The 18768-nt window shown below is 39.4% G+C and overlaps 1 protein-coding gene across 1 annotated transcript in view; it reads right to left on the bottom strand.

Annotated features, from left to right (window-relative positions):
• The window catches only part of PELI2 (pellino E3 ubiquitin protein ligase family member 2), a 196725-nt gene that overhangs the window by 22505 nt on the left and 155452 nt on the right, over positions 1-18768 (bottom strand). Inside the window, exon 3 of the mRNA XM_019451718.2 lies at positions 8865-8966. Coding sequence (XP_019307263.1) covers positions 8865-8966 — 102 coding nt within the window. The remainder of the gene's footprint in view (positions 1-8864; positions 8967-18768) is intronic.

Genomic DNA, 18768 nt, shown 5'->3' with positions numbered 1-18768 from the left:
TTGCTCAGTAACCTTTGTCTGTGGTGGGTTTGGGACATAAGAACTTGTAAAAGGAAGAAAAATTAAAACAAGCTTGATTGTTCAGGGCCTTCTGAGAATGCCTTAGTTTTACTCTGCAGAGAAATGACCTGATAGTAATCCTCCCACAGGTCTAGTTATTTTGCAAGTAGAATCAGATTATTTTAGTTAAAATGACAAATGTGTTATGTTTTCTTAGTAAATCTATAAATTCTTGTTGAATTACCATGCTTTATTTAAAGAGGTACTATGTAGAGAATGTAGAACTCCAGAGACGTAAATCTTACTTCTGCCAGTAATGCCTTTTCTGCCCCTAGTAGCTAGTTACCTTTCCTCTCAAAGACCCAAATTTCTTCAGCTATGCAATTTAAGAGGTTAGTATAGTATAATTTGGTATTTCTCAGTGTAGTCTATGAACCTCTGTGGGTCCCTGAGACTTTTTTTCTTTCTTTCTTTTTTTTCTTTCTTAAATTTACATCCAAGTTAGTTAGCATATAGCACAACGATTTCAGGGGTAGATTCCTTACTGCCCCTTACCCATTTAGCCCATCCCCGCTCCCACAACCCCTCCAGTAACCCTCTGTTTATTCTCCATATTTAAGAGCCCTGAAACCTTTTCTAAGGACCAGGTCCATGAAGCCAAAAATCACTTTCATAATAATACAAACGTGCCATTTGCCTTTTCCACTGTGCTAACATTTATTCTGATGGTGCTCAGGCAATCAAGTGCTTTAGCAGGAATCAAGGCAGCGGCACCAAAGTGTACTAACAGCCACTGCATTCTTCATCGCCGTGCATGTGCAGTTAAAAATAATGTCAATTTCACTTAAGTGTGCTTCTGATGAAGTGGTAATAAATTACTCTCGTTAAATATTGAGGCTTTCAAATATTCCATGTGGTGGAATAGGAAGTATGCAAAAAGCACTTAGATGTTTACAACTGTATGGAGGTTCCTCAAAAAATTAAAAACAAAACTACCATGTGATTCAGCAATCCTGTTTCTGGGTATTTATTAAAAACAAAACAAAAGAAAAACCAAAAAAACCTGAAATCAGGATCTCAAAGAGGTATCTGCTCCCCATGTTCACTGCAGCATTACTTACTGTAGCCAAGATCTAGATACAACCGAAAGGTCTGCAAAGGGTGAATGGATAAAGAAAATGTGGTATAAACATCCAATGGGATATTATTCAGTTTTACAAAAGAGGAAATCCTGCCACATGCACCAACATGCATAAACCTGGAGGATATTACAAATATTGCCCGATTCTGATTATGTGCAGTATCTACACAATCAATAGAAACAGAGCAGAATGATGGCTGCCAGGGACTGGGGGTGGAGGGAAATGGGAATCACTGTTTAATAGGTACAAAGTTTCAGTTCCACAAGATGAACGCATTCCAGAGATCTGCTGGATAACACTGTGTCTATGGTAAAGGTACTGTATTGGGCACTTATTTTGTCAAGACGATGCATCTCATGTTAAGATTCTCATGAATCTTTCGCTCATCTTGCATTTGCAGAGGTGAGGGGGAAAGTGAACAATGTGAGTGGAATGTGACTGTACAATAGTGAAGAACTATCTATATCCCAACATGTCGCTAAAGAATAGTGATGAAATTACAGGTGCCATTGCAGTGATGTGTTGATTTGAAAGTGGTAAAAAATCGACAAACAAAAATTAAAGGAGTTTGTGACCACTAAACCAGCCCTGTAAGAAATTTTAAGGAGGACTCTCTGAAGGGAGAAAAGATGAAAAAAATACACACACACACACACACACACACACACAAAAGCAACAGAAGATTAGAAAGGACCAGAGAACACCACCAGAAACTCCAACTCTACAAGCATCATAATGGCAATAAATTCATATCTTTCAGTATTCACTCTAAACGTCAATGGACTTAATGCTCCAATCAAAAGACAGGGTAACAGAATGGGTAAGAAAACAAGATCCATCTATATGCTGTTTACAAGAGACCCACTTTAGACCTAAAGACATTTTCAGATTGAAAATAAGTGGATGGAGAACCATCTATCATGCTAATGGTCAACAAAAGAAAGCCAGAGTAGCCATACTTATATCAGACAATCTAGACTTTAAAACGAAGACTGTATCAAGAGATGCAGAAGGGCATTTTATCATAATCAAGGGGTCTATCCACCAAGAAGACCTAACAATTGTAAATATTTATGTGCCAAGTCTGAGAGCACCCAAATATATAAATCAATTAATCACAAACATAAAGAAACTCATTGATATTAATACCATAATAGTAGGAGACTTCAACACCCCGCTCACAGCAATGGACAGATCATCTAATCAAAAAATCAACACGGAAACAATGGCTTTGAATGACACACTGGACCAGATGGACTTAACAGATATATTCAGAACATTTCATTCTAAAGCAGCAGAATATACATTTTTCTCCAGTGCACATGGAATGTTCTCCAGAATAGACCATATACTGGGACACAAATCAGCCCTAAGTAAGTACAAAAAGATTGAGATCATACCGTGCATATTTTCAGACCACAATGCTATGAAACTTGGAATCAACCACAAGAAAAAAATTTGGAAAGGTAACAAATACTTGGAGACTGAAGAACATCCTACTAACGAATGAATGGGCTAACCAAGTAGTTAAAGAGGAAATTAAAAAGTATATGGAAGTCAATGAAAATGATAACACCACAACCCAAAACTTCTGGGATGCAGCAAAGGCGGTCATAAGAGGAAAGTATATGGCAATCCAGGCCTTCCTAAAGAAGGAAGAAAGATCTCAGATACACAACCTCACCTCACGCCTTAAGGAGCTGCAAAAAGAACAGCAAATAAAACCCCAAACCAGCAGAAGACAGGAAATAATAAAGATTAGACCTATATAATAATAAATAAATAATAATAATAAATAATAAAGAAATTAATGCTATCAAAACCAAAAGAAAAACAGAATAGATCAATGAAACCAGAAGCTAGTTCTTTGAAAGAATTAACAAAATTGATAAACCACTAGCCAGTTTGATCAAGAAGAAAAAGGACCCAAATAAATAAAATGAAGAATGAAAGAGGAGAGATCACAACACAAGAGAAATAAAAATAATAGTAAGAGAATATTATGAGCAATTATATACCAATAAAATGGGTAATCTGGAAGAAATGGGCAAATTCCTAGAAACATATACACTACCAAAACTGAAACAGGAAGAAATAGATAATTGGAACAGACCCATAACCAGTAAGGAAATTGAATTAGTAATCAAAAATCTGCCAAAAAACAAAAACCCAGGGCCAGATGGCTTTCCAGGGGAATTCTACCAAACATTTAAGGAAGAGTTAACACCTATTCTCTTGAAACTGTTCCAAAAAATAGAAATGGAAGGAAAACTTCCAAACTCTTTCCATGAAGCCAGCATTACCTTGATTCCAAAACCAGACAGAGACCCCACTAAAAAGGAGAACTATAGACCAATTTCCCTGATGAACATGGATGCAAAAATCCTCAACAAGATACCAGCCAACCGGATCCAACAATACATTAAAAAAATATTCACCATGACCAAGTGGGATTCATACCTGGGATGCAGGGCTGGTTCAATATCCGCAAAACAATTAACATGATTCATCACATCAATAAAAGAAAGGACAAGAACCATATGATCCTCTCAACAGGTGCAGAGAAAGCATTTGACAAAAATACAGCATCCTTTCTTGATAAAAACCCTCAAGAAAGTAGGGATAGAAGGATCAAACCTCAAGATCATAAAAGCCATCTATTAAAGACCTACCACTAATATCATCCTCAATGGGGAAAAACTGAGAGTTTTCCCCCTAAGGTCAGGAACAAGACAGGGATGTCCACTCTCACCACTGTTATTCAACATAGTATTGGAAGTCTTAGCCTCTGCAATCAGACAACACAAAGAAATAAAAGGCATCCAAATAGGCCAGGAGGTCAAACTTTCATTCTTTGCAGATGACATGATAGTCTATATGGAAAACCCAAAAGATTCCACCAAAAAACTGCTAGAATTGATTCATGAATTCAACAAAGTTGCAGGATATAAAATCGATGCACAGAAATCGGTTGCATTCCTATACACCAACAATGAGGCAATGGAAAGAGAAATCAAGGAATCAATCCCATTTACAGTTGCACAAAAAAACCATAAAATACCTAGGAATAAATCTAACCAGAGGTGAAAAAAATCTATACACTGAAAACTATAGAAAGCTTATGAAAGAATTTGAAGAAGACCCAAAAAAATGAAAAAAGATTCCATGCTCCTGGATAGGAAGAACAAATATTGTTAAAATGTCAATACCACCCAAAGCAATCTACATATTCAATGCAATCCTTATCAAAATAACACCAGCATTCTTCACAGAGCTAGAACAAATAATTCTAAAATTTGTATGGAACCAGAAAAGACCCTGAATAGCCAAAGCAATCTTGAAAAAGAAAACCAAAGCAGGAGGCATCAAAATCCTAGACTTCAGGCTATACTACAAAGCTGTAATCATCAAGACAGTATGGTACTGGCCCAAGAACAGACACTCAGATCAACGGAACAGAACAGAGAACCCAGAAATGGACCTGCAAACATATGGCCAACAAATCTTTGACACAGCAGGAAAGAATATCCAATGGAATAAAGACAGTCTCTTCAGCAAATGGCATTGGGAAAACTGGACAGCAACATGAAGAAGAATGAACCTGGACCACTTTCTTACACCATACACAAAAATGAACTCAAAATGGATGAAAGACCTCAATGTAAGACAGGAAGCCATCAAAATCCTCGAGGAGAAAGCAGGCAAAAACCTCTTTGATCTCGCCTGCAACTTCTTACTCAACACGTCTCTGGAGGTAAGGGAAACAAAAGCAAAAATGAACTACTGGGACCTCATCAAAATAAAAAGTTTCTGCACAGCGAAAGAAACAATCAGCAAAACTAAAAGGCAACACACAGAATGGGAGAAGATTTTTGCAAACGACATGTCAGATAAAGGGTTAGTATCCAAAATCTATAAAGAACTTATCAAACTCAACACCCAAAAAACAAAGAATCCCGTGAAGAAATGGGCAAAAGACATGAATAGACACTTCTCCAAAGAAGACATCCAGATGGCAAACAGACACATGAAAAAATGCTCCACATCACTCATCATCAGGGAAATACAAATCAAAACCACAATGAGATACCACCTTACACCTGTCAGAATGGCTAACATTAACAACTCAGGCAACAACAGATGTTGGTGAGGATGTGGAGAAAGAGGGTCTCTTTTGCATTGTTGGTGGCCATGCAAGCTGGTGCAGCCACTCTGGAAAACAGTATGGAGATTCCTCAAAAAACTAAAAATAGAACTACCCTACAACCCAGCAATTACACTACTAGGCATTTATCCAAGGGATACAGGTGTGCTGTTTCGAAGCGACACTATTGACAATAGCCAAGGTATGGAAAGAGCCCAAATGTCCATTGATGCATGAATGGATAAAGAAAATGTGGTATATACATACAATGGAGTATTACTCGGCAATCAAAAAGAATGAAATCTTGTCATTTGCAACTACATGGATGGAACTAGAGGGTATTATGCTAAGTGAAATTTGTCAGAGAAAGAAAAATCATATGACTTCACTCATATGAGGACTTTAAGAGACAAAACAGATGAACATAAGTGAAGGGAAACAAAAATAATATAAAAACAGGGAGGGGGACAAAACAGAAGAGACTCATAAATATGGAGAACAAACTAAGGGTCGCTGGAGGGGTTGTGGGAGGGGGGATGGGCTAAATGGGTAAGGGGCATTAAGGAATCTACTCCTGAAATCATTGTTTGACTATATGCTAATTTGGATGTAAATTTTAAAAAATACAAACAAAACAAACAAAAAAGAAAGTGGTAAAAACTGTACCACCGACCACTGTACAATTTTCTTGATGCTTTTTTTTTTTTTTTTTTTTTGGTATTGAGAATCTGTTCTCTAGGTAAGACATGTGTAAAAAACCTATGTAAAAAATCTTGTAAATAGAAGATTTATTTGGAAATCTTGGAATCTTGGAAAATAATTTTGGGAAGTATTCAAATATTATTATGAAGTCCACTAAAATCATCAACAGGGAAGTGTAGGCATACATTTATTTAGGAAGAGATTTTCTCTGGTTGAAGGAGAAGAAAAAACATTTAGAATGTTATAAAATGGAATGGCATGACTAAAACCACTGTTAATATTTTGTCTATGATAAATATTACTTTTGGGGCCCTTAATTAATTTGTCCATATCTAGGACTATGACACTATCTAGGATTGTTTAGCTTTTTATAAAATAGCTAACACATTCACATGGTTCAAAAATCATAGTGTGAAATAGCCCCCCATGTCCCCCCTACCCAGACCTCTTCCCCACAAAGGCAGCTACTTTAGTAATAATGTCTGATTTGTCCTCTTGGAGATTTTTAATGCATATAAGCATTATTTAAATCATTTATCTATGCTAATATTTAATAATATACTATTTAATATTTAATAACAAATTTATTACTATTTAAGATTAGCTAATCTTTTTTAAAATGTTTACTTTTTAAAAAAAATGTTTTTAAAAAAATCTTTATTTATTTTTGAGAGAGAGACAGAGTGTGAGCAGGGGAGGAGCAGAGAGAGAGGGAGACACAGAATCTGAAGCAGGCTCCAGGCCCTGAGCTGTCAGCCCAGAGCCCGATGCAGGGCTCAAACCCATGAACCATGAGATCATGATCTGAGCCAAGTCCAACGTTCAACCAACTGAGCCACCCAGGTGCCCCTAAAATGTTTCATTTTGAGAGAGAGAGAGAGAGCACATGTGCAAGTGCATGAGTTGTGGAGGGGCAGAGGGAGAGAGGGAGAGAGAGAATGACAAGCAGGTTCCACTCTGTCAGCTCAGAGCACAACGCAGGGCTCAATCCCACAACCTGAGCCTAAATCAAGAGTCGGAAATCAAGAATCGGACGTTCAACTGACTGAGCCACCCAGGCACCCCAAAGATTAAATAATCTTAATTGAATATATTATCAATGGCTCAATATAATTAATAATACTAGTATTTAATTCATTAACTATGTTTGGAGCTCTTTCCACATCCACACAAGCTTTTTCTTCTTCTCTTTTAGTCTTGGAGACCTCCACTGTATGGCTGTACCTTAATTTACCGAACCGGTCCCCTACTGAAGGACATTTAGGTTGTTCACAATCTTTGGCTACTAAATCTTGCCTTGAGCAATAACTTGGTAAAAATGTAATTCTGCATGTATGTAGGGGTATCTTTGGGGTAAATCTCTAGAAACAGAAGAGCGGAGTCAAAGAGTGCAAGCATTTTTCATTTTCACCAGCATCTCTAACTCACTGCTGCACACAGGTCATACCAGTTTATAGGAGTAGGAGAGGGTTTTCCCACATCTCTGACAAGACCTTTCAGATTTTTGCCAATCTGATAAGTGAAACATAATGTGGCTGTGCGATGCGAAGCCACATTTCTCTTTTTGAGGTAGGTTGAGCATATTTTCTTATTTTTCAGAACTACTTATTTCCCCTTTAGGATGCGATCTATGATATTGTTTTGACACTTGTTTTAATACCGTTTATTTAATAATTTAACTCTCCATACACAAATGCAAAGCCTATGGACACCTGCGTGGCTCAGTAGGTTAAGTGTCCAACCTCGGCTCAGGTCATGATCTCACAGAGCCTGCTTTGGATCCTCTGTCTCCCTCATTCTGTCTCTCTTCTCTCTCTCTCAAATAAAAGCATTCAAAAAAAAAAAAAAAAAAGAAAGAAAGAAAGAAAGAAATGCAAAACCTCATGGCTTCCAATTTGAGTTTGATTTTTTTTCCTTTATTAGCCTTAATTTTAATTTTTTGTTGTTTTAAAGCACCAAATCTTGAATATATTATAAATTCTCTTCTTCCTAAATTGATGATTTTTTTCCCTTTTCATTTCCTTCCTTCTGCTTTCTTTTGATCTATTTTTGGACTTCCTATTATATACCACTAATAGGAACCACTATTCATGACCCTGTTCTGTATTTTCTTACTTTCATTTTTTAAAGAGAACTCTTAGAGACCAATGGTTAGTTTCTTGATTTCCTTCCTCCTTCCCTCCCTTCTATAATGAAAGCACTTCAATTTTTACATTTCCTTCTGAGTATGAGGTCAGTCACATCTCTTGAGTTTTGCTACATAATGTTCTATAGTTCTTTTTAAAAAGGCCTATACTTGTAGTATCAATGTCCTTTCTGATTCAAGTGTTATTTAGGAAGTATTTTGAACATGTTTGCTTTTCAAAGTGATTGGTTTAAAAAATTTTCATTCTAAAATAAAAATAATGTGTATTTGTACACATAATGCTAAGAATGTAGCTTGTCTGCAATTTTAGAACTAAGTTTTTTCTTAGTCTTTCAAAAACCAAATAGGAATTAATTTTTATATTATCCTTATGTCCTTCTCCTTGTACATCACTAAACGCTACTGTGCCAAAAGGTCTGACTACATATCAAAATGAAGGAAAGTGTGCTAAAATTTCCACGAAGGAGAGGAAGATGTGTCATGGGGATGTAACGTACAGCACGGTGCCTATGGTAAATAATACTGCGTTGTATATTTGAAAGTAGCCAGGAGAGTGGATCTTAAAAAGCTGTCATCCCAAGAAAAAAACTTTGTAATTATGTGTGACAAATGTTAGCTGAACTTACTGTAGTGATTATTTTGTAATATGCACAAATACAGAACCATCATACTGTATGCCCGAAACTAACGGTAAGGACACCACATTAAATAAGAGAAATAAAGACGTTACCTGAAACATATCCGTATCTTTATCATGTGTGTATTCCACCACCACAGTCTGATTCCTTGACAGAGTATACGATATGCTGTGTTGACCTTTGCAGCTGATAGCCTAATAATGAAATAAAAACATAGACATTCAACAAAATCTCGTTTCAACAACTGCAATTCTGTTTGTAGTTAACAGACATCACTTTGCCAGCCAAATCAATACAAGCCAAGCCAACGTGTTTTTTGTTTGTTTTTAATCAGAACCTGTTCCTGTGCTGTGCCCTGAATTAGACAAACTGACAGCCATGACTCCGGTTTTACCCAATACTGTATCTTCATATGAACAATATTTAAGTCAAATCAAATTTACCAGTTTGCAAGACTTGATTTAATCATGTCTCAGGAAAAACATATATTTTCTCCATATTACTGTAACTAAATGATAGAAATTTTAGATTAATAGGGTTTATTCAAAAATTTATTTTTGGGTGCCTGGATGGCTCAGTCAGTTAAGCACCCAACTCCTGGTTTTGGCTCAGGTCATGATCTCACAGTTGTGAGATCAAGCTCTGCACCGGGCTCCACGATGAACGTGGATCCTGCTTAAGATTCTCTATCCTCCCTCTGCCCTTCCCCTGCTCATGCATGCGTGCACTCTCAAATAAAAAGATAAGAACAATAATTTAACACTACAGCAGTAAGTCAATGGCATTTTGTTACACCTTCCCCATGCAATAGAGATGATAATCATAGTAAAAAAAAATATCACTGCAAAATGTAAATGTTCTTTAAGGATTTCTCTATATCCATCTGGCCAATGATAATCATACAAGATTCAATATGGCATTGAACAGAATATAAGTAGTTGTTTAACCCAGATATTTACTAAGTTAATAAATAAGGAAACTAAGTCAATTTCATCTTTTCTGTTTTTAGACTAAAGCTAACAGTCTTCTTCAAAGAATCTAGAGGCCAGTAATACAATATTCTTATTGTCTCCACAATGATATATTTGAACACATCTTAAGTTGTGGTCACACACTTTTAACACTTCCACATTAACAAAGAAGTTTATTTAAATTGTACTCCAAATTATTTCAATTACATTTTATCCATTCCACTTCAACCTCATTTATCTTCATTTCTACTCTTTTACATTAAGTATAATAAATAAAATTTTAATGAGCCTTTCTATTAAACATTTATTGAATAATGACACTATGAAGACCAAGAAAGCATTTGGAAGTAGCTGGACATAGAAAGCATGTTAATGAAAATGTACTCTGAACATTTATATTTGACTAATATAATTGCTTAGTGCCAAAAATAGTACAAAATTCCAAATCAACTTTGAAGTTAGCCTGGTTAATCTCATGGTTATTTAATCATCTGCCCTGAGGAACTTCGTGACTGAACTGTTTTGTTCTACGTGCTTCATTAAGACAATATAAGTATTAGAAATAATTTAAATATTTAATATGGCCAGAAATCTAAAACAGACTCCTTAGACTACTCAAGTCCACTAATAAAAATAGCCTTAAATTTTCATTGGTCTGAGTCCGGTAAATTCAATGGTTTTGATAAAAGTGACATTTTTTTGAAAGCCAAGCTAATAAAGAGCTATTTTCAAGATAAATAGATAATGGATGTTTATAGCTATATGAAAACACCCACTTTAAGAAAAATAATTTTATTCAACTCAAACTTATTAAAACTAGCAATCGGGGGGTGATTATTTATAAACTAATTTTAGGTTTCCTGAAAAAGTGTCTATTGCATTTAGAAGTATTCAATTTACAAATATCTCAGCCCAAAACACAACTTTCATGACGCATACATTACATGAAGAAGAAATGCCTGTACTTTGTCAATTATCTGCACACTGAGAAGCTAACAAGTGCCATAAAAGAACTTCCTTTAAAAAGTTACACTTTTTTGTATGATTGTACCTTCTTAAGTACAGTGTTTTCTCAAACTTCCATCAAAGCTGCCTGAACTGGAAGAGAGTCACCTGAACCTTGGAGACATTTGAGAAAGTACCCTGCAGTGAAGTTTCTCATATTAAAACATTTTACCTTAAGATTATTATAAATTTTATATTCTCCTCCATAATATACTGGCTACTTCTAACATTTAAACATTTCCAAATTTGCTGGGAAACTAATGCCCCGGGAAGACTTGCTGGGCTCACCCCATAACCTGGCATAGCCCTGGGCACGGGACCCCACAGACACTTCCAGGCCACTCTGGGAAATACCTGCAAATAGCCACTTTACAGGCCCCAAGTTGTTAGTGGGCCCCATTGTTCTAACTTGTTTACTCAAACTATTCTTGTGACCCAAGTTATGAAAAGGGCTACTGATAGAGAAGCCCAGGAACTGCTCCCAGTACAGGGAAGCACACAACCTAGGCTGACCCCCGGCTGCTCCCCCTCAAACACGGAAGCAAGCACAGAGACTCTGAACCCTTGAATGCCTGATCCAGGGCACCTTGCGTGTTGAGCCCACATAAAGAAAATTTACAGTTTCAAGCTTTTGCCCACTTTTTATGTGGCTGAACGTGAACAACTGGGGAGTTAGGAAAGGTGAATGCTTTTGGGTTAGGGAAATGCTTTTCCTGAGACTTTTTGATGAAGAAAGTACCAGCAGCGGGCTATATTCCAGATGCCTCTGATGTAGGGAAGATGGAGAAGTGGGAAAAGAGGTTCTGCAGGGAGACACGAGAAGGTGGTGAATGGCTCTGAGCTGGCAGGTAATGTACTCCCTGTGGCAGGGATGGCCAAGGAACTTCAGAATGGGAGTGACATCCACCTTCGCGCCACTTCCAGTTCTCACCGTGACTTCCCTCTGTGAGTGCCAAGCCAGGAGCTCACTGCCTGTCCTGAGTTCTCAGTGCTGGTGTTGTGACACGTTTCACCCGCAGGAAGAAGCATGGTGATGAGCTGGCCCTTAGAATGCTGGGAGTTAAGCCAGGACTGAGATCTGGAGTAAAAGGTGGCAGTCAAAACCAGGCCACCTGAGGCCATTGATGGCAACCTCAGAAACAAATGGAGAGATGCAGACTTCCCTGGATTACACACACTGGGCTCACGTGATCCTGTCTGCATATTAAAGCCAAGAGTGGGGCCAGATTTGGTTAGCTGGGGAGAAAATTAGAAGACCATGTAAGCTTGAAATCTGGTTTTGTTTTCTTTCTGGCAAGTACCTAAGGCATTACGCTCTTTTCTTGTTAGAAGTACCCATTTTTCAACAAGACTTTTAACATTTAAAATACGACTTTCAGGGGCACCTGAGTGGCTCAGTCAGTTGAGCGTCCTGACTTTGGCCCAGGTCATGATCTTGCGGTGACTTCCAGCCCTGCGTTGGGCTCTGGGCTGACAGCTCGGAGCCTGGAGCCTGCTTCCCATTCTGTCTCCCTCTCTCTCTGCCCCTCCCCCGCTCATGCTCTGTCTCTGTGTCAAAAATAAACATTTAAAATACAACTTTCAGAAATTCAGCTTCTAGTCAATTACAGATTCACAGACTTGAGTCCATCATCGCAGGTATCTCGGAAATAAAAATTTCCCCAAAGTAACAAGTTGCTTTGAAATCTACTTCTGAAATATACAGGGGAGTTGTGAGGCCTTCTCTTGGCACTCACTAGAATGTAGTTCAAACACAATTACTGTGACATAATGTAATTTTTATTACACTAACTCAAACTTGGAAACTAGGTGCTTTAAAATTGTAAGGAAAACCAGCCCAACTTCCCTGGTGGCCAGTGCTGATTTCCAGTATCCGCTTTACTGCTGTGAGGAGGGGGCAGAGACGATGACTCTCTCTCATTGCCCTGTGAGTGCCTTTATCTATCCTTCCGTCCCCAGCACTGAGGGCCCGGCAGGCATTCAACGAATGTCAGACAACTGAATGAGCTGCTACAGATACAAGGTGAGATTTAAAGCTTCCTTCCTCCTTCCTCAGGTCTCCCCTTCCCTCCCCTGCCCTCCTTTTCATCTGCTAAGGTACCCACGGTGACACCTCGGCTTAAATTTACTGCAGGTGACTTTTACTGGGTTAAAAATACCACAGTTGGACAATTACAGATTAGACAATTACAACTACAGAGCCACAGAATAAAGGATTCCAACTTTATCCAGCTTCTGACAGTCAATCATGGCACGTCCTTTGGATATTACATATATATACACACATATACATATGTATACACACATACATATACATATGTATATGTGTGTATGTGTGTGTGTGTGTATATACACACACACACATATAGTGTGGGAGCACTAACCTGTGATCCCAGGTGCCCACACTAGGACCCTTCAGAGCCAAGACAGTTTCTTCCCAGCCAAGGATCTACATTTTCTTAGCTTTACTCGTGTCTCAGACTCTGTTCAGCTCAGTCAGCCTCTGCCACTCAGGAGAGCTACAACTGGTTGTCCTGGTTCAACTCAGACTAAACGTCAGGGAGTTTTCTGAGCTTCCAGACTCTAAAACAAACATGGCTCATAATGTCTACAGAATTTTCTTGCTCATATAAAACAGAAGATACGTATATAAAAGCACATATGGAAATATAGAAAGGGTAACGATGCCAGAAGGGCAATCCTGTAAGATGCAAAATGGGATGGATACAGGTTTTCATGGCAGCCAGAGAGTTCTCACACAAATTCTAAGAGGGAAATGATCAGATATTGTGTTTGTTATGAAACAGTGGGATCAGCTCTCAACCACAGAGTAGAAGGGAAAGGCCCACTGCAAAACTAACTGGTTTCTAGAAAATACTATTTATTATAGTTATGATTTAGCCTATCTAATTCAAGCTCTATAAGGCTGCTAAGTGAGCCTTTATCAACTGTGTAGGGAGAGAAAATGGAATTCATCACTGTGACAGACATTGCTGGTTACCTACTTAGTGCCTTTCTCCCTGCTGAGTTGGTTTTCCATGAAAAAGCCTGAAAACGCCAATCTCCTAGGCCCTGAAACTTGCACAGGGAAAGCTGACCAAACCCTAACCAGCGGGACTTAGGAGAAATCTGGTGTGGACCTCCTGGGAATGGGAGCCATCAGGAGACTTCTTCCTTTCTCTGTTATTAAAATGTCACTGTGACGTGTGGACTGGAGGTGGCCATCTAGCAACATGGAAAGGAGGTTAGAAGACTCTCAGGAAGGTGGACAAAGCCCTGACATCTTGGAGCTGAACCACACCTGGAACTACCTGCCCCAGACTTCTTCTGAGAGAAAAATGAGGGTTTTAAGTTTGTTTTTAGTTGGTGTGGACTGCAAGTAACAAAATACCCATCCCTATATTGTTTGGCCCTAACTTTCTCCTCCTGGGTTTCCTATTTCAGTCAATGGCACAACCATATTCCCGATCACTCACACTTAAAACAGCCCTCTCTTGCCACTGTTGTCCATAGACAATCAGCATTAGCGTAATTAAAGCCAGGAGCACTGATTTTACTGCATCAAGACAAAAATCAAATACAAATGGAACAAACAATATGTAACATTTCATGCTTTCTCTTCAAATATGAAGTAGTTGTTGGGCAAAACTGATTTATTCCCCAAAGGAGTTTTGCAACCAGCTCTTTTACAGACTACAGCTTTCTGCTCTGGATATTACTAGGCATCACCTAATTCATCTTTCCTAAATCTGGGCTGCCCTCGGGAACTTGCTTGACCACAACAGAATGCACGAGAAGTGACATATAGGGCTTCCGAGGCTGGGACACATAGGATGTGTAGCTTCTCCTCGGCACAGCACCCTGGAACCTTCGCTCTTGGGAGTCCCGAGCCCCCACATGAGAAGTGTAGCCATCCAGAGGCCACCATACTACAAGGGGAGCCATGCAGACGGCAATGCCACATGGGGAGACAGAGGCCACGGAGCAGCAAGACCCAGACACAGGGATGAAGAAGCCACCTTGGGAGTGGATCCTCCAGTTCCAACTGCCCCCAAATTCACCACGTGGGTCAGAGAGACACTGCCCATGTGGGCCCTTCCCAAATTCCTGATTCACAGAATTATGAACCAGATCAAGTGGTTTTTGCTAAGTTTGTCGCACAGAAAAGACAACTGGACCAATCAGTTTTCAAGACCCATCGGTGTTAGAGCCTTTCTTCTGTCTTAGGTGACTTCTCACTTACGACACCATGGGGCTGCGTGCACTCCCCTTACCTCTGTCCGAGGCTACGGGACTGGGTATAGGGACCCCAGCAGGTAGCATAATGCCTCACACAGAGCAGGGGTTAGGTTTTTAAGGGCAGTTTCATGTGCTCCTGAATGTAAGCTAAGAGGTGGCTGTCTGTGGTTTGCGTAAATAGTTTCACTGTGATAATCTTCAGTTGTTGAATGAGATGTAAACAAAGTTTTGTATTAGTATTTAAGATTAATATTTATAGACTAACACATCAAAGAAATCTGTAAGGCATTCTCAGGGGAGGCAAAGCCAACCAGACATGTCACATGGACAATCTTCATTCCTTACACATTTGGATCAGGAATAGAAGGGATACTTAGAAAGGCAAGAACAAAGAAATAGCCACTGACATTAGACCCTGAAGCCAAACTTTGGCAAACCACAAGTACTGTGTATACCAATGGAGCATGCCTTACTACAGTAGATCTCATTTAAGGGAATACTGTATCTGTGTATGTGTGTGAATCTGAGTTTCAAATGAAAAGGAACGAAATTCTTTTTCTTCAAATCCATATCTAATTTTTCTATTAATGTGTCTTTCTTAGAACCAAATGACTCCAGGGCTTAATAATCTCCCTTGTCTAGACATCTTGGATGCTAACGATCACAGGACTGCAGTTAATGCTCCGGGCCACACAGTGTTTGCAAACAGCAGCGCCCTGCACGGTTTTCTCCATGAGTAGATATAATTAGTGCTGTGTTCGCCTCTCCAAAGAGACACCTGCTGTGGCTTATACACTGAAGGAACCTTTTCCAAATAAATCTCAGAGTCTCACAGAGCTGCTCTGAAGAGTTTTGGCATCACATGTCCGAAGATGGTGGTATTCTGTGATGCTGTTCACTGAGCCCCCTCCTTCGGTTTCCAACAAAGCATCTCAAGAAGAAGTCAGAGATGCTCTCACAGCATCTGTTAGATCTGTTCCCAATGGGAACGCTCCTAGGAAATGTCTGGTACACTCTACTCAGGAAGCCAGGAACACCTTTGTCTTCTGGGTTCCACCAAGAAAACTATGAGCTGTGTTCCCAGCAGCCTTCTAAATGATGTCCACAACTCAGCACTCTTTAATAAGGCATCGTAGAGTAAGTATAGTCTCCCTGGACAATTATTCTGCAAGTTTAAGGCAAATTTTTTAATTTTTAATTTTTTTAATGTTTATTTACTTTTGAGAGAGAGAGAGAGAGAATATGAATATATGTACGCATGCACAAGTGGTGGAGGGGCAGAGAGAGAGAGAGGGAGACAGAATCCAAAGCTCTGAGCTATCAGCACAGAGCCCGCCATGGGGCTCAAACACACGAACAGTGAGATCATGACCTGAGCCGAAGTTGGACGCTCAACCACCCAGGCACCCCTAAGGCAAGTTTATTTACAGTCGCTTTAACTGTTGGTTCTAATTTGTAAGTTAGCATTTCAGTTGCAGAAAGGACCTGATAAAATGGATAAATAACTACGTTGACCTCTCACAGCCATTCCTACGACAGGGTGAATTGCCATAGAAACAACATTTTAATTGGTATGAGAAAACATAATGGGAACTATTTGGGGGTAGGACTGAATAAGGCCAACGAACTGAACCTTTTTTGTCCAAAACCAACTTCTGACATTTATGTTTATGGCACATTTATGAGCAAATGGATGAGTCTGCTGAGAACTGCACAGCAGCTTGGAAATAAATAACTGCTGAATGATTTCACCATCCAGAGCAGGGTGTCCATAACGATGCTGGGGCAGTGCAGCAGGGAGCCAGGGGGTATCGGCATATATGGGCACATGACTGCTGCCCTGGGAGCTCATCAGGGCCGCATAACCTCACTGTAATAGCCATCCATAACCCAGCACATGCCTGGACGTTGGGCAGAAGCAGCCATTCGTGCTAGATGGTTGCCTCACTGGACTTCCTGGTTTATCCTGCTGAGCTCCAAGTTCACGTGCATGATAGGAAAGGGGAATAAGACCACGTGTGGACACTGCAGAGATCAACTTGGTCAGTGGACTCTGATGTTGAGGAAACACACACACACACACACACACACACACACACACACACACACACGACCCCAGATTTGAATCCTAACACACTCACAACTACAGCCAGATTACAGGACCTCTTTGATTCTTTTTCTATCTTTATAATTCAACAGAGGGAATTAACGTCAGCAGCACTGATTTCACTGGATTCAAAGCAGAGGGAATGAGGTATAGAACATGGCATTTTCTCTCCTCAAATACAAACTTGTTCTTAGATCACCGCTTCGTGACCCAAAGAGGTTTACCATCAGTTCATCATAGTCCACAACATATGCTTTGGGAATTACGATTCTGTTTGGCTTTAAATATATGTTGGATATTGACTGTATTAATTAGAGATAATCTCGGTATGACAAACATGTTTTTCCAGAACTAATGACTTTTATGTCAGGCTGACAAGTATAATTAGGCAATAAATCCTCAATCAGTCTGGCTCAAACTGCTGCAGGAAAGATGAGGTCTCTGCCATCCCTGTCAATTTATGTATAAAATATGTATGAGTGCTATTTCTAAAGAGAAGAGGTGGCTAAAGGAATTCATAATTTATTTGCACGAACATACTCTTTAAAATATACTATCTTTTCAAACAGCCATATTTCAAACAAGTGCCTGAGCCACAGGTATGATTCGAAAGTCAGGAAGCATTTCACTCAATAAATAAGTAAGATAAGCCTGTATGTTAGAGGCAATGGTTTGAACTTGGCATTGGACTGCTCCCACACCCATCTAGGATCGGCTCACTGAGCTATCTGATAAACCTTGGCAGAGAACTTACTGCATGCACAGGCTGGGGAGGACATGGTCAATCCATCCAGCACATGCAGATGCCAGAGAAGATAAGAAGATTTGAGGAGAACCTGTTTCTAATTTGGAGTCACTCCTAACTATACGGAAGCTGGATTTGATGAGTGGTACCAGTCACAAGAGACAACCTCAGATATAGTTCAGAAAACATGAAACATCCACGGCTGTAGTTGGAGAGGTGGGTGAGAACACATTCTTATGCCTGTGGAGATCTGCCCCGAAGGAACTCTATCACTCACGCTGGATGAAAAGCTCCTTGCCGGCAAGAACTCCTGTCTTTTCAAATCAGCCTTCAATTCAGGTGGTATACTGTGTAACAGCAAAGCTCAGGGTGAATTCCCACCCCCCACCCCCATCTGGAAAAGATATTTAAGGTCTCCGTGCTTCAGTTTTGTCATCTTATAAGTGTTGGTCCTGTGTCCGGGAAGGTCACTGCTGTCTAAAGTCGGAGATGCTTCAGTTATATCTTATCATAAAGTACTGAACAAGTAAAATGTCAGATTCCAGTCTGTATGGATTATTTCACATAACAGGCATCTTTAGAACCTACTAAGCTAACCTAATGTGCAATCTCCTCCTTATTAGTTGCCTTCTTTGTCTCTTTTTTGGAAAACAGGACTGAAGGGCAGTTTTCCCACACAGGAACGTTGTGGCAAGGTCACACGTTGGCACACATAACATGCTCATATTACCGATCATATGCTGGACACTAGTCACCATAAGTGACAGCCTATTTCTTTTTAAAATTTCTTTATTAAAAATAAGTTCAATGCAAGGCTCAAACTCATGAACCGTGAGATCATGACTTGGGCTGAAATCAAGAATCAGCGGCTGAACCAACTGAGCCACCCAGGCGCCCCAGTCTATTTGTGATGGTGACTTTTCAAGTAC

The sequence above is a fragment of the Panthera pardus genome, unplaced genomic scaffold, assembly GCF_024362965.1.
Source record: "Panthera pardus isolate Hobbes unplaced genomic scaffold, ASM2436296v1 HiC_scaffold_24, whole genome shotgun sequence".
Lineage (NCBI taxonomy): Eukaryota > Metazoa > Chordata > Mammalia > Carnivora > Felidae > Panthera > Panthera pardus.
This window is presented reverse-complemented; position numbering and strand designations above follow the sequence as displayed.